Raw genomic sequence first — 22931 nt, 5'->3', positions numbered from 1 at the left:
TTGCCGTTGTATTATTGTGGAGGAGCCTAATATGTGTTAAGATTCCTGCTCTGTGATTGCAGTCATGGGATTGTTGTCTTATCCCATGATGGTGTATGTTTTGACTCCACAGTGTGGGAAGCGACAGAGACAGGATGTTTGTGTTACTGTGTTCCGTGAAGTGGGATTATTGTCCTTTGTTGTTTCTCTTTGCTGTCTGATGAGAAAGAGGAAGGAGCGAAGTCAGAACGTTCTGAATGTTTATATGTAAATAAAGTAGATTAGCCAAAATGCTGAGGGCTGAGGTCTGTTACGCAAGCTGCGAAGACTCTGCGGATCCCTAAGTGTGCCGGTGTCTGTTGGCATTGGTCGCTGTGATGTTCGGGCAGAAGAAAGCTTTTGAAGCTCCCGAACAAACAACCAGGAGGGAGAGAACATGCCAGTCGGGCATGTGTCTATACCAGGGTCCTACTCGAGTGTAGGACGAACTCCTGACAACAATATGTTCACAAGTTTATCTGGGCAGCTGATTTTCAGAAGGACAGTCCACAGGGCAGTATGGTTTTACAGTGTCGAAGGCCTTAGTCAGGTCAATAAACACCATATACAGGGGCTGGAAAGTTAGCAATGATAAGGCCATACAAACTTCCTCAGAGGGGGAACTCCACAAATGTGAGACCACCCTGAGAGAAAACCCTATCCCTTGTACCCACCAACTAATGTTTGTACTGATGGGCAAGAAAGCAGGGTCTCAGAAGCTGATCTTAAAGTCATGTGGGTGCTAGTGGTCCTTCAGATAACCTGGTCCCAAACCATTGTATCACTGAGGCATATGTCTCAGTGGTGAGTCACCACATAATGGCAGCACAGGTCTCTGTGGGGAAATCCTTTCACAGCCCTTGTGTTATCTGCACATTGATCTTTAGGAGACAGAAACAATATTCCAACTTGTCTATCATTTTACGTGGTTGACAAGTTATCGTCGTATCATTTATTCATTAATTCAATCTACACTTGAAGCACATTTCTTGCCCAGCGTTTCTATAGCTAAGGTTATGTTCTTGAACAGAAAATCTTTGGAGGGGAGAGAATTGCCCCTAAATCAGGTGGAAACTCAGGAATAATAATGTATTTAATTTCCCCCATATTTAAATGGGACTTTTTTTTTAAAAAAGAGCAATACTACATCTGGATTGTATTCAATGAAGTCATTGCGTGAGCAGAATGAGTTTCGCCTGTGCAATAGAATCTCACCTATGCACCCACTGAAGCCCCTCAAATCTGCTGCTGGGGTCTCCCTACTTTCTGGAGCAGATTTGGAGGTGGAAGAGATGCCGAAGGAGATGAAGTCATTCTACTCATGCAATTACTTCAGTGGCTTCAATTCTTGGCTAATTAGTATATGCAGGATGTATAACAGAGTGGTCTGCATTTGTGCTAGCTAAGCTCTCTTATATTAAACATGGTGTTTCCATTTTATGTTTCTAAAATTGCTTACAGTGTGTATCTGTGACTAGCCTGTACCTACCTCACCATACAATCCATTCTAGTCATGACCCACAGAATTTGGTGCAGCTATTACATTTGTCCATTACTGACATTTATGTATTTATTTAATAAAATTTATATACCATTTGATTGGTGTGTGTGTTTTTTTTAAAAAAACACACCCTCAAAGGATTTTACAAAAATACATTTAAACAAGCTTCCTATATATTTACTAAGGGACAAATTCCAAAGAATTAAACATTTTTTTTTAAAAAAAAAACCCCTGTTAGTTTACTATAGAAAAAAGGGTATTATGGCACCTCAAAATATGCTTAGAGTAATTATGGGTTAGGGTCCAAGTTACATAATAAGTTTGTGGAATATAGTATACAAAGGTTTATGCCGCAGTGAATGGAATGTGTTACAAGGTTCTTTGTCATATTGACTTAGGATATGTCTGCATGCCAATGAAAGCCCACCAACAAGGCTATAACATTTTAATGAAACAACATAATTATTTGTTTGCACATCATCCTAGTCTCATGGGTGGCTTTTCATCTGACTGTCATTGTTCTTTGTGAGTTATGTTCTTATAACTTTCAGCTATACTGGCCTTTGCTGGAAAATGATACCATAAACTTTTCAACAATGCTGAATGCTTGGCTCCAAAGCTGTTGGAAGAGCTAATACATCCTTCTGTGAATAATAGTGTTGTAAAACTATCCAGCTGACCAAACAAACCTATTCAAATATTGTCTCTCTTTTATTTTTTACAATTCTAGTTTTGTAATAAAGAGGCTTTCAAGAGCAAATAACTTATTCTGTACAGGCCCACCCCCCCACCCCCGCTTTCCCGTATTATGTAAATGAAACATGCTTACAGATTTCACAACAGTTTATGCTGGGCTTGAAGGTAACTTTGTATTATGATAGCTCAGCTTACTAAAGTGAATTGTAAATAAAATGGCCAGTTCTCTGCTGTTGGGACAGTCCACAATCTGTTCCAGCCCCATTGTAATTGACACGAAATTGTGCAAGAGGATGGAAGAGAATTGTGCAATGGAGTCTTTGACATTGCTGCTACCTTTTGTTATACCTGCTTGTTCAGGACATGTTCCCTAACAAGATAATTGCTAGGTTTTTTTAATGGAGACATGCATTAAGACCTGAACAAAACCGGGACAGGGACTCTCTCTCTCTCTCTCTCTCTCTCTCTCTCTCTCTCTCTCTCTCTCTCTCACTCTCTCACTCTCTCTCTGTGTGTGTGTTTTATACTGAGTCATACTAGCTCAGTGTTCTTTCCTCCAATTGCCAGTAGCACTCCACAGTCTCAGGAAGTGGTTTAACTTACAACTTGTTTTCTAATTTGTTTAACTGGAGGTACCAGGGACTGAACCTGGGGGTTCCTGCATGCAAAGCTACTGTCCTTTCTGCTTCAGCGTTTTTCCAAAGCCTAACATGAAAAATTGGAAATTTGGTGGGAAATTGAAATAATCTCTTCTTCTCATTCGCAATAATGAGCAGCCTATTTCTTTTCAAAGCAGTGTTTTAAACTGATGTTGTTATCCAGATGCAAATCCTTCAATTCCAAGATTCATTTGTGATCATCTTAGTGATGTTACTGCTTCTTTTAAATACTGGATAATACAATCAGTTTCAGATATTTGGTGCAAGAGTGTCATCCTATTTTTAAAGAATATATTATTTATTGTACAGAAATCTAGACACATGCACAAGGATAATTTTTTTTTGACATTTAGTATGTCACTTTTTGTATGTGGTGATAAAAAAACACGAATATCCAAAAGTACTTCTGCTACAGTACTTGTATTTTCTCAACTTTTCCTCTAAAAACACAGGGCTTAGTACACCTGTGCAGTTTTTTGTGTGTGAAAATATTATTGGAAAAAGAAAGAAAATGTTATGGGCATCTGAATACTCTCATCTGCTTTTGTTGCTGAAATGGACTCCATTATTTCTGTAAGGTCTTGAATAAAGTCTGACTTACATTTTAGTCATCGCTTACTGCAACCTTTATAAACTTTGGTGCAGTGCAAATGCTGTGACCATTGTCTCCTTAAAAGCATTCTTCTCAGGTCTTTGATTTTCATTTCATATTAGTTTCCAGACACCCTCTAATGAAATATGTGAATCGGTGTATCATAATATTGCAGGGATCAGCTACTGACTTTAGATCTGTCCCTTTTCCTTTTGACATCATTGCATCACTATAATACTTAAAAATATATAGTTGTTTCATGTGGCATTTTTCACCCTTCCTTCTGTTTTCTTAATGTATAGTACCCATGCATTAGGAAATACCTTCTTTGTTATAAATAAAATTATCAATGTAAAGTTTGTTTTTACTTGGGCTGGTATGGTTTTCCCCAAAGAGAAGAGTGGGATTTGGGCAAGCTGCCCATGGCCCTGAAACCTCATGTACCGTAAAGTTTTCCAAGTCATAAAGGCCTAAATTAAGGCTTTGAATTTACAGCATGTTAACATGAGCTATGTTGTAATTCAATTTCCTGCCTTCTTTTCTTTCTCGTGAATTAAAGACTGTTTTACTATTATACGTTTCTTCAATGCACTACACTAGAAGGATAGGTTTCTTATGTATTCAGATGTTTGTGAAATTATACAAAATAGCTGTGGCACAAGAGTAATGCAAAGATCTCTAATAACACAAATTAGCTGCTAGTACCTAAAGTGCAGAATCTGAAATATTTTGTTGGAGGTGTTCCTAGTAAAGAAGAAAACGGGAAGGAATGCCTGGTATGTTTAGCTACCATAGAGATGTGTAAACAAGAGGGGGACAGGACTCAGTAACTTGTTTTCTGACTACTGTCTTGCAAAATCTTTCTGATTTTCATGCACCGAGATACACTGTTTTAAGCTCCTTTAAGAAAAGGTGGGGTATAGATGTATTAATGAATGAATGAATATTTAATAATGAGGGCTAAAAGCATGCCTTTAGAAACAAGAGTTTATTAAGGCCTCCGGTGCACTAGGAAGACAGACTCCTAGTTCTTTAGTGTGCTGATGACAACACGGCTTTTCAAACACTCTGAAAGTAAGTACTGGAGGAACCCAAATACTTAACGAGGTTTAATGGCTCGTATATACATAGGTCAGAGAGGCAATAATGCAGGGCCACCCATGAGGCAAGGTGAGGCAACCACTTGGGGCAGAAAGATCCACAGTGGCAGTAGATCTGGTCTCCATAGAAAGCATTGCACCACAGAGCATAGACACTCTGGTCCTTCAGAGACCTGACCTTAACATGCTCTTCTGATTGCATGGAGGAATGAATGGCATTTTCAGAGTAATTAAAAAAAATGCGTTTGTTACAATGTATGACAATTATCATCACTCGGTTTCATGCTCAAAGCAAATTGGAATATCAATAAAGTTATGTCCTAATAATATGATAATGTGTTCTAATAATGCTTAATTCTTACTTTCAGGTGACTGTAACAACCATTGGTTACGGAGACAAAGTGCCTCAGACATGGATAGGGAAAACCATTGCGTCTTGCTTTTCTGTGTTTGCAATTTCATTTTTTGCCTTGCCTGCGGTAGGTAGTTTAGAGTATTTCAATTTGTTTTTAAATAAGTTTAAATTCATATGCATACATGCAGTATTTTCTCATTGGGAGGATTCTTACATATTTGAGTTCGAACACTCTTGAGCAACTGTTTATCACTGCCGAAGTGATGAATTTCTGTGCTTGGGTGTTAATCTGGCTGGTTAGATTCTGCCCAAATACTGTTGGGGCTACCATACTTTTTATACAATAGTTACACACAAGCCCTGGATATTTATGCATCCATGCTTTTATCACAAGCATGTTGTCTCATGAGTTTTGTGGTCTGCTATTGTTGCGTAAACAGTTATTAGTGTGGGCATATGTAAAATAACCATGTGCAAAAACAACACAAAGTTTTAATGTAGGTAACTGCCCACTGTAGTTCCTGTGTACCATACAGTCTCTTTAAAAGTGTGACTGTAAGTAAAAGTGCAAAGATATCTGGGTCCAGTAAAATGGAAAATATGGAAATACGGAAAATGTGGCAGCTCAAGTAGAACCAGCCAGAAGAAATCTGGGACGATCTCAGATTTGGGGCAAATACCATTTGAGCAGAATTTGCTTGAAATTAAATTTAAAAGGTATATTAAATATATATTAAATATATTAAATTTAAAAGGTATAAATTTAAAAGGCATTTCTCTTCTGAAAACACTCCTTTCTTCAGGGTATTCTTGGTTCTGGATTTGCCTTGAAGGTACAGCAGAAACAACGACAGAAGCACTTCAATCGGCAAATTCCAGCAGCTGCTTCTCTCATTCAGGTAATGGTGATTAGAGCCTACATTTACTGCATATATTTTGATAGATATTTTTTTTTAAAGAATCCTATTGGGTTGGACCCAGCAGGTGCTTTTGTGCAATGCCAAGGAATTTTGATCCAGTGGCAGGTGTCTGTTAACAAAGGCAAAGGAGCAGTTTTTGCCTATTCCCTTTGCTTTCTGCAGCCCCAGCACTCTCAGAAATCTGTTCTGGAGAATGCCAAACCAGAATGCCAACCCACCAGCACAGATTTCAGGAAGCACTAGAGCAAGCATAGACAAACTCGGCCCGCCAGATGTTTTGGGACTACAACTCGCATCATCCCTAGCTAACAGGACCAGTGGTCAGGGATGATGGGCGTTGTAGTCCCAAAACATTTGGAGGGCCGAGTTTGCCTATGCCTGCACTAGCAGGAGTAAAAAGGGAATTAAATATCCCCCCTTTCTCTCCTGTTAGCAGACACCTGCTGGAGCAGCAGTGCTAGGAGGTCTACTTAGATTCTGTCTTTGGTGCCTCGGCTTGTCATGAATCCGAAAGCTGCTCTGAGACCCCCCTCCTACCTCTATACACACGTTTTGTGTTTATAGTTTTGTTAAAAATACTGTTAATAAACAGTATGTTACATACAATTAGTCTTGGCTGGAAATGGTAATACAGATCTTGTTTGTTTCACTGTATTTTGCACGAGCACATTTGCTGTTAATATTTTTTGTCATTATTTGTGTTTGGAAAAGAATACAATTATATATTAGTTTTGTACATTTGTAATTGGCCTTTTCTCTTTTTGGTGTTTGTTTATAAGAAGTCTATTTTATTTTTTGTTATCTTTTGGAATCAGGCCAGTTAAAGTGGATTAATTTGAAGAAAGTCCAGCAAATGTTTGAAACTAATCTGTTTTAGCTTTTGAATTGAGGATTAACTTGCCTCATAATTAGCATGAGTTTTCTGAACTAAGATCTCTTCTCCCACCCCCTAATTTTGAAATTTCCACTATCCCTAATTTAGACAAATGTTCATAGATTTAAAAAGGTTGCCCTTTATAAATTAATGTTGGTTTTCTGATGATACACAAATGTTTTTAATTCATCTAACTAATGTTTTAGACTGCCTGGAGGTGCTATGCATCAGAAAACCCAGACTCTTCTACATGGAAAATATATATTAAAAAACCGTCCAGAAATTATCACTTGATGTCTCCTAGTCCCAAGCCAAAGAAAATTGCGATGGTGTCGGTAAGCAGCTACATTACCATTTCCCTTGGGCATTTTGACACATTAATGTTTAAAAATAGATGGAAATGAATGCTTTTCCATAGAATATGTTTTCTCTACACAAAACAGCCTTTCTTGAAAATGTGATATTCAACGTTAGTCATACTCGGGGCAAACTCACTGAAATCAATAGGCTTATTCTGACTATGGCAAAAATTAAATATCAACCAATATTTGCATAACAATATATTCTTCATATGATACAGGGGCAGCGTCTAGGGGGGCTGGGGGGCCAGGACCCCCCAATATTTTAAAGTAGGGACCTGGGTCCCCAAAAAAATTCTGCAGCAATCATCAAAGGGACACACCAGGGTGAAGCATCTTCTTCCTGGCACATTCCTATGATGATTGCCAAGGGGCCTTCCAGGAAAGCGCTCTGGAATTCTCCACCAAGGATACACCAGTGCAAAGCATCTTGGCCCCAGCGAGTCCCTTTCACAAAGGTAAGGCGGGTGGGGGTGGCAGGCCACGTTGGCCTGGCCTGGGGGGGGGGTGCCATGTGTGTGACATCATGCATGTGCGACGGGGCCTCCAATGTTGGGGGCAACTCGGCATGTCTGATATGATATCACACACAGCCATGTATACTCATGATTGGGCCAGCCTGACTAGCTGGCAGGAAGCTCCAAGAAGTTGTGTTGAGTGTTGCACAGTTTTATTCCTCTGCACCAATCATGGGAGAGGATCGGACTTTGTCTCCTAAATTTTGTTTCAGTGACAAACAGTAAGGAGGTAGAATTCTATCCTCTTGAGGACTTCCTTCATAGACTGTGGCACTGACTAAGAAGTCAGTGGTTATAATAAAAGGAAGGCAAGGGGAGAAATGTAATTATGGAGTGATAGACTCTGGGAGGAACACAACATTAGGAATTCAACATTAGGGGATCACTTCATCAGTACAAGAATTTCTGCTTGCCTGCTAGAGCAGTGTTTCCCAACCTTTTTTGGGCAAAGGCACACTTGTTTGATGAAAAAAATCTCGAGGCACACCACCATTACAGCCCCGTGACGTCAGCGCGCAGCATCACGCCGGGAGGGACGCACGAAAGTGTAAGTTTCAATTTTTTCCCCTCCCCTCCTGTGTAAAGGGGAATGCACTCTGCTAAGTAAAGGCACTTGCCACAGCAGCGTCAACGTCACAGCACCCACCGGCACCCAAGAGAGAAGGGGTCTCAGCAGCCCTTTTGCCAGGAAGAGGAGCAAGAACGAGAGGAGGAGGAGGAAGAGGAAGAGAGTCCCCCCCCCAAAAAAATTCTCCTTTTGATCTTATTTGCAATTCCTCATTGCAAAACAGCGGTTGATATACAGCTGATTTTTTTGTTATTACAGTCCCCACCCCCTCACCTAGAAAAACACCACCTGTCAATATTATTATTATTATCATCATCATCATCATCATCATCATCATCATCATCATCATTATTATTATTATTATTCCTTGCTACTCTGGGAGGCTGAAGCCCTTTAAGGCTTCCTTCTGTCCACTCTCTGTGAATTACCTGTCCGGAGCGGGTTTCTGGGGGGAGGGGGCGCTGCTGCCGGTGTCCTCCCCGTCGAGTCTCGCCTTGCCCGGCGCGTGGCGGCCGCCCTTTCCCACACTCTGCCGGCTGCGCTGCCAAGCCCCGCGGCTCAGCCTGTCAGCGTTACCGGGCTCGGCGGGCGGTAATTCCCGAAGAAAGCCGGCGGTGCTTGAAGAGCTGGCAAGCCCCCATTTGCATGTCTGTTTTCCGCAGCCCTTGGAGAGGATTAAGTTCCCTCCTTCCTGCCGGGGAACCTCCAAGCTTTGGGGGTGGGGGGGGAGGAGGCAGCAAAGTGAGGCAGGAAGGAGAGCGCGGCTTGGCTGGGTGAGCTTTGGCAGGGGCAGGGAATGAGAGCCGCGAGGCGGGCGCTGCGGACGGAGGCGCTGCCCGCCGAGCTCGCAGGCAGCCAGGCAGGCAGACGGCGAGAGCCCCGCGCTGGGCGGCCTCTCCTTGCCGCCCGACTCGCCCGCCTCCCTCCAGGCAACATCTCGCGGCACACCAGGCAACATCTCGCGGCACACTAGTGTGCCGCGGAACAGTGGTTGGGAAACACTGTGCTAGAGTGATTTCCCCCTCTCCTCCCCCTCACATCCTGTTCATGAAAGAAAAGGTAGAATTGTAATTTTATAATAAATCGTAATTTTATTTCCCCTCGGTTACTTGTAATATAAATTAATTTCTTGTGTTGAATTAATTACATCTTTAGCTTAGCTCTGTTTCTGTTTTTTTTAAAGAAGATTTTAAAATGTATTCCTCTCAGGTAAAAAAGAAGAAAGGCAAGACGGAAAAAGATAATGGGCCTTCTTCTCCTGACAAAATGTTATCTGTTCCACAAATCACATTTGACCATGTGATGGAAGATCGGAAATCTGAAAACTACTTGGACTCGAATGAAAATTCTGGTAAGAATTTCGGTTTGAATTTGCATAAACTTAACACGGCAAGCCAAAGCCTAGGGGTAAGGCCAGACGTTGGGGCTGGGCAGAGATTTCCCTCTGCGGGTCGCCTCCCGTGGTGTGACGTCTGCATCACTCTGCCAGTGTAGAGTGGAAGTTCCACCAGCCAGATCTCTCCAGCTGGCAGCCAGTGGAAGAACCTGAAACTTGATATTCTGGAGGCAGGGGAGGGAAAGACTGAGCTGGCCCTTAATCTCAAGCCATCCCATTATTGCTGGATCTCATGCCATCCCACTATTGCCATCAGGCCCAGTTTGGACCCATTCCAGGCTGGCACAGTGCTTTGACAAGACTCACTGCTTCCTGGTTGGGGTTTGGATTATACCCTGAAATAAGGAGCTGTCATTTAACCAGACCAAATAGCCTAACGAATACCTGAGCCCTGAAGAAATTTATAGCTAAGAAAGTTTATAAGAGGCTGTTCTGCTTTACTGCCCACAAGTTTCAATGCTGTTGTAACAGATTGAACCTACGTGTGCTTGAGTGTCTTTGTCGAGTCTGTTTCAAAATATTTTACTCTTGACTTGTAAATATTTCCTATAGAAACCATTTTATCCAGGGATTTTAGAAAGATAATTTATGGATCTATATACTTAACGCCTTAACACCTCCTGACCATAATCTTGAAGATTAGCACCTTTCTCAACATCTATCTAGCGCTTTGATTATTTTTATTTATTTATTTTTAAAGAAAACTCTCTTGCATTCGACACTTTCCTTAGTTTCTTCCCCCCCTTAGTTTCCAGCATTTATTTGAAATCTGAACTGTGATACTGAGGAAAGGAAACTAAAATGTTTAACTAAACCAAAGCCTTAATCTTCATCTCTGTTTAGACTGATTTATTTATATATATTATTCTAATTAACAGTATGACAGTATCCTTCTAGGGTCCAGAGGCTACTTATTCACTGTTAAGTTGCTTTCTGTTCTGCATGAGTCTTCTGGGTAGCCTCCATTTTTTAGAATAATAATCTGATTTTTCTTGTTAGCTTTCTGCAACATCTTTAAAAAAAATGATTCTGAAGAATACTTGCACAGATCATAAGCATTCAAGGAAAGCACTGCTTTGTCCTCCTATATACCTGCTACTCACACATGGGTATTTTTAGAGCTCACATCCCTTTCCTTTGAGAGCTTGTTTGCCAAGTTTTCTTCCGAGTAAATTTCATTTTTTTTAAAAAAAAGTGCTGTAGAGAGCAAATATCAATGGGGAATACCACATTGGAATGCATATCAGGTAGAAAGTTCACATGCAGTTCTTGGTTTCTCAATAGGTTATGTAGTACAAAAGATGTTAAAGCTTTCTTTCACTGCTTTCTATGCCCAAGTGACATTAACCTTTAACTGTGACTTTCACCATTTGAAGGGCAACATAATCTATAAGCAGGTACTAACTCCAGTTTAGAAACAAAGGTTTCCTTTTCCTTCTGACATCTATTCTCCCTTTTTCCTCCTCCTCCCTCTGTTTTCTTCTCTCAAAACTCTTACAAGTGTACAGGACAAAAAGGAATGTTCAAATTTCTTGGTAAGTTAAGGAAATTTGTATTTTCCTACAGCATGCCAGACATTGAAAACTTAACATTGCTTGCAGTACTTTTCTTATGCTTCCGCTGGCCATTGGCTATACTACTTTTCTGCTAACATTCTGCAATTGAAGTGGGACAAATGTGCATTCTTTCACATCTGTCCTTTATCATGATTCAATTAGTAATGAAGAAAAGTAGGATTTTTAAAATAAAAAAATCCTGTTTAATTACATGATGTACTCTTAACATTGTCTCCCATAATTGCATTGTAGCAAATGAGTTAATCCACTGTCTTTACTCAGTGCCATTTATTTTCTTTCTTCACTTGCTCATTTGTAACTGATTAGGATGACATGTGAATCCCATTGTCTTATATTTTTATTTGAATTCTGCAGTAAAAAAATGCAGTGCAAGCTTATGCATGTTTACTTGACAATAAGCCTAACTGGATTCAGTAGGGCTTACTCCTAGGTAAGTGTGCAGAGAATGGCAGCCTAAGAATCTCAGTTCATTACCTTTCTTGAATTCCTAATTGCAATGAATATTTTCCTTATTTTTAAAAAGATTCAAATTTTTAGTCTTATTTTTATTATGGTGGGAGGGGGATGGGAGATTTAGGACATGATTCATTATAGATGTATCACTTTTAAATCTTATGTTTCAATGGGATATAGTTAAGAATGTGGTTCAGTTTTCTCACTGAATTCCCATTAAGACCTAAAAGAACTTAACATTTACAGGATAATGTCCTTAAGATGTTTACTGGATAATGTACAGGGCATTTAGGTTTGCTGAAACTTGAAATTATATTATATTAAAATAACTAAAGTAGACATAGAATAATTCACCTATTGATTCTTTTAAAGATGGCCTCTGGTTGTTTTTAAGCAAAGAATACATGGAAGCTTCCCCCCCCCCCATAAGGTGTAAATTATTTACAGTGGTACCTCGCAAGACGAATGCCTCGCAAGACGAAAAACGCGCAAGACAAAAGAGTTTTCCATTTTTTGAGTCGTTCCGCAAGACGAATTTCCCTATGGGCTTGCTTCGCAAGACGAAACGTCTTGCGAGTTCTTGCCAGTTTGTTTCCTTTTTCTTAAAGCCGCTAAGCCGCTAATAGCCGTGCTTCGCAAGACGAAAAAACCGCAAGACGAAGAGACTCGCGGAACGGATTAATTTCGTCTTGCGAGGCACCACTGTATTTAAATTAAAATCCTTGGGTTACTTTGTTTTACTCAAGTGCATAAAGTAGAACTCAGCCATAAAATCAGTGACTAAAGTTATAAGCAGCTGGTAAGTTTTAAAAACCTATTAAATAAGCAACACTTCATTAAGAAGCCTTAAACATTTGCAGATCTTGCCGTGGCTAAAATCTCAAATCTGCGAAGTCAGACTGACCAATCTGAATCTGTGATGAAGTTTAATTTCTAACCTGTTGTGAAGTCTTACCCATTGTTTATCTGTAGAAAACATCTATTCTGAATGTATCTTCACACATTTCTCTTCCACATTTCTCCCAAAATTTAAGGAGGCTTACAATGTTTCCCCGTAACATAAGTATAGTGGGACAAAATGTCCATATATCTTCCGTAGTAGAGATTACTGAAATTAGGAGGCCTTTTCTATTCTCATTCTCTAGGATAATACAGTACCCATGTAGAGGGGAAATGAGGGGGTTGGAATGGAAAAGTGAATAAGGTGAAATAGCCAAGAGCATGAGAGAAATATTTAAGAAGTCATAATGATATTGCTTATGTAATGTTCAAAGATGCAAGAAGGCTCAATATGTATTAGAGTAGTTTTAAATTATAAGGAAGAGAAACATATTGGAAGGAAGAGAAACACAAGGAAGAGAAACATGTGCCTTACTAGCAAGAAATATTTTTAATACCTGTTTTCCTGTTGTTTAAAGATTAACTGATGCAATTTTGGCTTGGATTGCATTACTGCCTCTCTTGACTTTCTTCCTTTCTTTTTCGGTGTTCTGTGCACTGTCTCCCCTACCCCTCCTGTCACCTGTTCACTCAGTCCGACAGCATTCCTGGTCATCCTTTTCTACAGAGCAGCCATCTCCCAGTTCTCCCCCTTCTCCAGGTAAATCTTGCATCTCTTTGCTTCATTTGCTCAACTCTGGCCTTGTAGACACTACATTTCGCCCATTCTGTTACAATTTATGGGACAGATTAGGGCAGGGGTAAGCAAACTTTTTCAGCAGGGGACCGGTCCACTGTCCCTCAGACCTTGTGGGGGGCCAGACTATATTTATTTTTTCGGGGGGGGGGGAGAGAATGAATTCCTATGCCCCACAATTAACCCAGAGATGCATTTTAAATAAAAGGACACATTCTACTCATGTAAAAACACACTGATTCCCGGACCATCCGCGGGCCGGATTGAGAAGCGATTGTGCCACATGTGGCCCCCGGGCCTTAGTTTGCCTACCCATGGATTAGGGTTTCCTTTCTGTTCAGAAGATAGAACTATGCAGTGGTACCTCGGTTTACGAACTAAATTCGTTCTGGAGGTCTGTTCTTAACCTGAAACCATTCTTAACCTGAGGTACCACTTTAGCTAATGGGGCCTCCTGCTGCTGCTGCTGTGCCGCTGGTGCGTGATTTCTGTTATTATCCTCGGGCAAAGTTCTTAACCTGAAGTACTCCTTCCAGGTTAGCAGAGTTTGTAACCTGAAGCGTTTGTAACCCAAGGTGTTTGTAACCCGAGGTACCACTGTACTGAAGATACAAAGCTTAAACAAAACCAGTTGGAGACTGTAATTTACTTCTAGTCTTAAACAAATAAATACTGTGACTACTACTAGGTATTTATACTGAGTTGGATCCAGACTTACTCTTTTGCAAATGGAAATATTGCTTCCATTTAGAGATAGAAGAAAAGGAAGGAGGTGATTTTTGCTTATTCTTCCTTGTCCTTTCAGCTCCTTTTACCGCCTTCCACACTGTTCTGGAGGGTCTCCAAACACTGCAGAATAGCTTTTCACCTCCAGTGGTGCTTCTTGTTTGCAGAATTCTGTTCATGAGTACTCTAGATTCATAGTATTTTAAAGGGGCCAAAGAGTCCTGGAAGACATGCTCCCTGCCTTCTAGGTGTTTTCCACCTGGCCTGGGAGGGTGGGGCCCAACTGCCTCCAGCTACAAAAGGTGAGACTGCTGACCAGACTTGTAGGCTCCTGTTTAAGGTTTTTTGTTGAGGTGAGGGGTGTTGCTCCTGTTAGGTATTTGTATCTTTATTTTAGGTCTTGTGATTTATGTGGAAATGGTTCAGTTTGGTTGTGCATTTAAAAAAATTATGGTTTGTCTACTTCTGTAATTTTATAATTATGTGTTCTTTTTATGCTGTAAGCCACTTTGAGCACGGTTTGAACTGTGGAAAGGCAGCATACAAATAAAATTATGTATGTATGTAGAAAGTACGTATCCAGTCCAGAAATAAAACAAAATAAAAAAAAACATCAGAAGGAGCACAATAATTAGATAAGAGTATCAGTCATGAGAAAGCCACCAAGAATAAGTGGGTTTTCAAAATCTTTCTGAAAAACTAGTGTGGTAACTGTATGGAGGTTAACTGGACGTTCCACAATCATGGACCCACCAAAGAAAAAGTATTCTGCCTTTTGCCTACTAGCAAGTTTAAACTTTACCTTCCTGTTTCTTTTTCACAGTGAAAAGAAACTCTCCATTTTTAGATACAAACACAGGACCATTCATTAGGACGAACAGCTTTGCTGATGAACTTGACCTGGAAGGCGAAACATTGCTGACCCCAATAACTCACATCTCACAGTAAGTCACAGATTTCTGAATTATGCTATCATTTGCTCCAGACAAGTTCAACCAGTACATGCTAGAAGCTAAAATATAATCCTAGATCAACTTTATAGTTATTTATGTAAAATCATTCTGTGTAGAAATTAATGTATGCTGTCCCGATAGCCATTAAAAAGTTATCCATTCTGCTCATGGAACAAATCTGACTTTTATGTCACATTGCACCTGATGGATATTCTTCATTTTAAGCAAAACATACTGCATTGGTTATTGAGTTATGAGATATGCTTTTTACTTTTATCTAATACTGTGGATAGCTATACAAAAAATTCATAGATGGCATTGGTTTTTGTGTTTAGGGATGTGTCATGTTGTGCCTGAACTGCTAGTGCCCTGTTTGGACATTTCTCATACGATCTGAATAGTGTGAAATTATTCCTGTTAAAATAGCAGCGATGTGTGGAGAATAACAGCACCATTGCAGTAGTACCCAGATTGAATCCACCTGTTGTCCAGAGAGGTGTCAGGACATGTTGTGGATTATGAGGGCCTGCATAAACAGATTTGGCTCAGGTGTGATCAAATGATGATCATTCCTAGTTTCCTATTAAACTCTCTGTGCAATATTTGGTGTATTTACTGTATCTTATTCTTCCTTTGTATCCTTGTCAATGTCACCAAACTCTATGTGTATTGACTATACTGTACACAATTGTGGCTTTAGGCACGATTCCTGGAACGTAACCCTGGCAGGCTTACTGTATAAAACTATCCATGTATCAAGCTATATAGTACACAAACACAGAAATGCAGACATATATAGTTATACTACCGTAAAAACAAAAGTGGTTTCTGGTTACAAAAAAGTTTGTAAAGAAAATTGCAACTTGACGTAATTAACAATGAGGATTTATTTCCCAAGGGAATCCATAAACAAATGCTTTTTATGCTCTTATAACTGTGACTTCACGTGTTTCTTCCTCCCAGTTTTTCTTTTAAGTCATCTGTTTTGCTGGAGCTCTGTAAACTAGTAGCTCTTAAAATTTGAAAGGCTGCATTGGTATAATCCTTCATGCAAGCATTCCAAAGGGCTCCATAGTACATATCAAAAATATCTAGCCAATCCATGTAAACCAATTAGCATGTAAAAGTCAGATCAAATGCAGCTTCAGTTCAGACTGTAAAAGTGATCCATGCTCTATAAGAGACATATCAGCATGAAGAATATTTTATAGCCCAGCTGCATAACACTGTAACTCCTGGTTAGAGAATGAAGGGCTTTGGAACCAGAAAGAATAATGTGCTGTTGAATCTTGGACTGTAGTGCTGCATATAAATTAATATGCCCCAGGGGCCATGAAAATGAGCGTGTATGAAAGAAACTGATTCCATAACCACAAAGGCGTGAGTAAGAGCCGCTGTGTGAATTGCAGGCATGTGCTTGGCAAAAAGTATCTGCAAACAGATTTCACCTGAGAGCATAAAATTACTTCTCTTTGACAGGCAATATAAATCACCTGGCAAAAATATTGGTTACCTACTGTACTGTCAGGAAACTTTCTTGGTAAAAGTCAGATTAAGGAATGTGTTTAAAATCTCTGTTTTCACTTACTTGGGAAGGATGGAGAAACTCTTGCAACTGGTACTTGTCTGTTTCATCACAAGTACGTCAGGAATATCCCAGGGGTCCAGGAGCAGTAAGCCAGCAGCAGCCTTGTGAAAATCACACTTAGTTAAGGGTGTCTCTGGGGTCTCCCTAACTCAATCATGGCCACGTTTATGGAGCTTACATGCCTGTCCACATTAAGAAAAGTGAGATAGGAGGTAGATGCATGATTGGATCCAATGCACTGCCGCAACAAGAGTAGGGGCCAAAGCCTGACTCGGTGCCATAATGTGTTCTGCTTCACTGTGATGTTGACCCCAATCTCAGCAGCAGCATAGTAGCTTTTGTTCGTACTGATGCACCTGCATTGGCCTTCTAACTGCAGCCAGATGCAGCAGTTCTTCTTTGACGCATGGTTATGTCTTGGATGTGTGGAAGAACCTGGAGCAATATAATACTATGCTGCTTTAGCTAGCAGCATGAATTGGTGAGCAAGAGCAGAACTGGTTTTGCTTCAGGGCAGTATCACAGATGTGTTTCTAAGCACAACACACTTGGGATCGTGAACACACTCTGAGGTCGCTTCCAGATGACCTGTTTATTGAGCATTAATCCAAGTTTGTTTCTGGGGAGATCTGATTATATCTGCTGCTTTCAGAGCATTCGTTTTGATTTGGTTGTGGGGAGGATAGATAGCATTGCGTCAAGCCAATGCTACCCTACACTTTCCAGTCACTTTCTTTTATCCCATGTTTTGAAGAAGCTGGTTTGTTGTGCACCAGCCCCAAATCATATTGCATTGTGCAACCTGAATTTGCTGGTGTGCAACTGGATGCTACCCCAAAATAGCAACAGTCTGGGAGGACCCTTTATGGCCTGACCTATACAGAGGACTCCTGTCCCTCGTAGAATATTTGGGGCATCTGCAAAGGGGAGTCTTTCTCTGAATTCCCATTTCCTGATCTAGCAAGATCAAGGTGAGGATACAGTACCCTTTGTGGTGATGTAAACTGAACCTCAGTCGGAGTATCAGTCACTTCCACTGCTGTTGGAGCCTCTGACAGATGGGAGATTTATGAAAGGGCTTGCAAAGGTTTGTTCCCTTTATGTAAAATTCCCAAGAGCCATACAATCGCCAAATAGGTTTGTTTATTTATTTAAATTGTGGGGAAAGGGAGGTGGCAGGTTCATCCTCCCCATCTGACAGCCCTCAAGTTTTGTCAGAGTTCCAATAGTGCAAAAATGAGAATAGAGCTAGAGCTTTAGGAAGTATAAGGGGCAGTGGGTGGTATCTTCCCCACACCCAATAGACCAACAATATCTGGTCTCCCAGGTCATAGTCCAACACTCTAACAATTAAGCCATTTATGCCAGCTTATTTGATTTAATGCAGGAACTTACCTTTCTTCTCCATGAAAACCACTATTACTGCTTGTGAGGATCACATTGTGCTAAGTGATTTTCCCATTCCCAGATCCAGGTCAGCAGGGCAGGTGACCTACCACTGGTCGAAAGCAGGCAGCAACCTTTAGGGAGATACAGCTCCCATCCCGTAGTTCTGTTCCTGCCTTCATTGAGTGAAGCCAGTCACCATTAGCTCTCACTTGTCTCCTTAGGTTTATATATTCTTTTTTTTTAACATCTTAGTTAGGTGGTATTTTCTTTCCTCATTCCATAGATATATTTTCCCTTCTCTTCTGCTTCAGTTTACTTCACCTGGAGCATCTGCCTAGCCTCTCCTTTCCCATGCTCTGCATCTTCTTCTTTTTAGCCTTGGCACTTTTGTCTTTCCTCCCTTTCGCTCTCAGTGAAGGGATGGGAGAAGCAGCCCAATTTCTTCCATTCTCAGAGTGGGAATGCTGGAGAAGCCTGGCGGGGCTGCCGCACTGCATCACTCTTTTCATTTTGGCGTGAACGCCATCATCCGGCTCGGATTCCATCTCACAAAGCTTATTTTTAGCATGAACACCATTTTCAAAAGAATTGTGTGAATTGACTAAGGAGACAAGTGAGATTTAAAAGATATTCCCTGTTCATATGTCAAACGGGTGCATTGCATTTCCTATCCCCCCAGCCCCTCCTGCCAATATACCTTTACCAGGCACTGCAACCTGACACATACACTTTAGCCAAGGCAGCATTTGGCCAGAGGGTCCTGCAGAAGGTCTTCCTGCCTTAGCTCCTACAGCCTTAACCTGCCCTAGGGAGGTTAGCTATTGTACTTCCCATCCCTCCTGACCTGAAACTGGGAATGGGGAGAATCGCAGTTGCACTCACCTGAAATGTAGTTTTTCCAGTCAGCTGGAACCACCCTGTAGTGGGCTGCAGGAATGTTTCTTCTTCTTCTTCATCATCGTCATCATCATCATCATCATCATCATCATCTACTTACACAGTTGAGGTTAGTTGTAGTTTGGATTGGGAAGTAGGGTGTTTTTCTTTTTCTTGAGCTTGGCAAGTCTGCTCAAAGTGCATGATGGGAGCCCTGCCTCCCAAAGGGCTGCTACCTGCCTTTGACCAGGGGGAGGAGCCATCAACCCATCCTGCTGATCTTTCACTGGGAATGGAAAACTACATTTCAGGTGAGCACAACTGCACTTTTGTCATTGCAGTGTTATTATTACAGAAGACCCCTGCCAAGAAGGATAATTATCTAGTCATTTTAGAGAATATACACACCATTGTACATACGCCAACTATTTGCAAAATCTCATAGCCAAGCCAAAAAGATGTTGGGTTTGTGACGCTTTGAGTTTTGTATATGCAATGGTTGTGCCTTTGTTTATTCCTGGTAATTTGATTATTAAAGGGCCCTCTTTCACCTTTGTGATTTGGAGGCAGCTTCTTAGTTTAAAGATACATTATGTCCAGAGCAAACATTTGTAATCTCTGTGGTGTGGAGGAATCCTTATTTGCGCTGACTAGATGGCTCATATTGTAAATGATTCCTGCTTTTATCTTCCTCCCTCATTTCCAAAGGCCCTTGTAAAGTCTGAGCAAATACAGCTTATTCACTTTCAAGTGGTCAGATATAATGACTGACCTGCTGTCACCACAACTCTGTTTGCAGGGCAGCTAGCAACATTTAAAATGTGATTTGCACACAGACAACTTGATGGTTAATTGCAGAGAGGAGTTGAACAGCAGCAATCAAAGCAAGCATACAGCCAAAGATCAGGCATGAAACAACAGTTTTCTTATGTGTTACAATCAAACTTGTCCCTCATGAATCCTATTTCCTTCTGTGTTAAGTAATTAGAGTATTCCATCCTTTACAGACTTTTAAATAAACAACCTTCCTCCCCACTCTGCTTAAGAGGCAAGGAAAATAAGTAACTATGGTAGTAGTATACCATGTTAGCATATAAATTATTATGATGATGCCATTACTATTGTCTTACATGTGCCTTTTAGTTCACATGTGTACATTCTAGTCTAAAAACAATATATTTGTTGTTTTAAATTGTGGTTTTTTTATTGTTCCACATCCTGAGATCTCAGGATAATTGGCAAGCTCTAACTATTCTATATGTAATATAATAAAAGCATTTAGAGGCTAAATGCATTTAGCCACACACACACACAGTTATGCTTTTCTCAGGACAGGAGCTATGCAAGCATATGTACAGAAGAGGAAAAAAGAGATACTGTGCTAAGCTGGCCATTGGGTGGTTTACTGGGTTTCCATTTCTTTGATTGGCAGATAATGAATTGGCAGAGGAGAGGCTGCTATCTTTAAATGCAGGTTGGGGGGCGGATCTGGGCAAAAAAAGGAGGTTGGGAAACCATACTATAATCCTCCTATAAACTATAGTGGGATATTCAAAATGGGATTAGTTTTCATGCTCTGAATTAGTTACATAGCAATGGCAAACACTGACATGGCACATTTACAGGCCAACAGAAGAGAATGTTATTTCCTTTGGCAAATAAAACAATAAAAAATATACCTTGTAGCAGATGCATACACTTGTATGATGAGGTTCTACTACTTTAAAGTAGTAAAGACAGCTGCTGCTTTCATGCTGTAGATTAATATTAGATTCCTTGTTTTCCATGAGTTAGTTTATTTTCTTCAATGTGTGCAAGATAATCAAAACCCTATGGCAAAATTTCCTTACAAATAAATCAGCCAAGTTTCTAGAACTGAGGTTCAAAATAAAAGGTTCAGTTTATGGCTGCCCTTCATTACGCTATATGTTTTTCAAATGTAATTAACTGGAGGTGGTATTGTAGCAACAATTCATAACCTGCATCTTCAGTTTTCTACCACACAAAGTATCTAAAATAAAAAGCTTTGTCTGCTTTACATATAGGATTGACCTCCACTATAGGCACACATTAAATGCCTAATGAATGTGAGGATTCTTATCAGAAGATGGATCTGTGCAGTTTTGGTGGGGGTACTTCGATCTATTAGTGTATATAAATGAGGATTGGTTGGACCAGTTCCCCCATTCATTCCAGAGAACTGTATATGCTTAGCTCTATATATAGCTTTCTGATGCAAAATTAATGTTTCTCATTAATTTCGGTGGAGGGATTCATTATGTGTACCTACATGTGTACACATGCATGTGCACCTCTCTCACTGTGAGCTAGGATTTGTTCCTTCCTTTGAAATAAGTGAGGGAGCTCTTTCATGCCCACGAATCCCAAGTGTGCATTGGAGCTCTCATATCCCCAGTGCTTTTTCTGTGATGGTACTCACTGGTACGGAGTAGCAGCACATCTTCTTTTTTTGCCCATGGCAGACATCTTGGGCTGGCACCCACAGCGCTTTTATCAAGATAGGAGTATCACTACCTCCTTTATTTTATTATTATTTTTGAGCACTGCACACCCCTAAGCTGGAGTTCAGTGTTAACTTGTTGTATTCTGGCTTGTTTTCTGCTTCGTTTGCTCATGATTTATGAGGTTTTCCAAGGCACTTATTAAAGTCCACCATATGAAGTTATGACATGCAGGAGTTATGGGGAAACGCAACTGAATAATTTGCTAGGGATATATTGCTCCATTTCATTAAAATATTACACAGCCAAGGCTGCTTATCCAACCTAGGTGATAAGCTTGCAGTGACCTTTTTCTGCAGCCAGTTTCTAACCCAGAATTCCTCCTTGAATTTGGTTGGAATGAATGAGCAAATCACACCACAAGCAGCAGTTGCACTCTTGGCCCTAGGTAGTTGGCCTCAATTGAAATAAATGGGGAGCAGCTACTGAAGGGTAATAAAGCTGTAGTGATTTTAGCAGTTATTCTGAAACCATCTGCTTTTCATTTTATAAATCTAAACCAATCCTGCCCATATCAAATTTTAGGCGCACATTTAAATAATAATATTGGAATGCATTTTACCCACACCCTTTGCCGTAATGGAAATGGTACTTTTATTAATATCGTGGTCGTTTGTAATGTTCCTTGCTTAAAAATAGGAAGTGCATCAGGAGATTTCAGAGCTGCACAACAGCGTCCCTTTTTTGCAGGGGGAGGGGGGCATCTTTATCCACTAGATATTTTCATAATCTTATTTTAATGCTATCTCTCGACAACATTAAATTATTAAATCATTATTAAACCAGTTTCATTTTTTAAAAAATAACTTGAACCATAAAGACTATGCAATGGCCTTTTGGACCACTTTTGAAACTCCCAGAGGCTGCACACCACAGCTGGAAACTTGTGCTATGAAACTCAATATTGGCAAAAACGTAGGCTTCTGTCCAGAGAACTGTGAAGGAGAGACCCATGTGTACAGCAGGATTTTTGTGGTCATTTTTTGAACAGTAGTTGCACAGGGGGCTGGTCTTTGGAAAAGAGCAACAGAAGTCCTGCTGTACACAGCCAATCCCTAAAACATCTGCACAACTGCTTAGTGGATAATGGTATTGGTGCTGATGCAGACACAAGCTTGTATATTGTGTTGAAATGGAAAGAGTATAATTCCTCTAAACCAAAGCCCCATACTTCTCCAAGTCCATCCAATTCTTCACCTTGAATGACTTTGCTGGTATAGGAAGAAGAGGTGTCACCTGAAATCTGGCAGGGCAGGAGGAGGTAAAAGACTGTGTTTAGGTTACCTGAAACATTCACCTGGGAGAGAGCTTTGGGGATGTGCCTTTCCCTTTAGGAACTACATAGTGGAATAGAACTGAGTAGGTGAGAAGCAGAAATGCTGCGCTGAAGCAGCAGCAGTTCTGAGTAAAAGTGGTCTTTGTGCAGCTATGCCATACTCAGAGTGGGCTCATCAGAATGAATGGACGAAACTGACTTGCCAATTGGTTTCAGTGGTGAGTATGACTTTGTTGGCTACAACCCAATAGTTGTAAAAATGTGTAAGCAATGCAGACTTACTAAAATGTCTCCTGGTAAACATTCGGCACGGTTTTAAGTATGACCCAAGAACGCCCTCAAGCCTGCATACCCAAGAGAGTGCCTGTACTGTATGCCC

General features: G+C 40.5%; 1 protein-coding gene across 7 annotated transcripts in view; it reads left to right on the top strand.

Moving 5' to 3' along the window:
- KCNQ1 (potassium voltage-gated channel subfamily Q member 1) overlaps positions 1-22931 on the top strand; it is a 286139-nt gene that overhangs the window by 90786 nt on the left and 172422 nt on the right. For 5 of the 7 annotated variants that reach the window (XM_081205287.1, XM_081205286.1, XM_081205285.1 and 2 more), the window contains 7 exons: positions 4935-5045; positions 5725-5820; positions 6922-7050; positions 9370-9511; positions 11065-11091; positions 13121-13186; positions 14772-14892. In XM_081205287.1, the coding sequence (XP_081061413.1) occupies positions 4935-5045; positions 5725-5820; positions 6922-7050; positions 9370-9511; positions 11065-11091; positions 13121-13186; positions 14772-14892 (692 nt within the window). The remainder of the gene's footprint in view (positions 1-4934; positions 5046-5724; positions 5821-6921; positions 7051-9369; positions 9512-11064; positions 11092-13120; positions 13187-14771; positions 14893-22931) is intronic. The other 2 variants (XM_081205288.1, XM_081205289.1) reach the window with 2 other exon arrangements.

The sequence above is a fragment of the Podarcis bocagei genome (genome assembly GCF_964188305.1).
Source record: "Podarcis bocagei genome assembly, chromosome: 1".
In the NCBI taxonomy this organism is placed as follows: Eukaryota; Metazoa; Chordata; class Lepidosauria; order Squamata; family Lacertidae; genus Podarcis; species Podarcis bocagei.
Note: the sequence above shows the minus strand (reverse complement) of the source record. Positions and strands in the feature narration are given on the sequence as shown.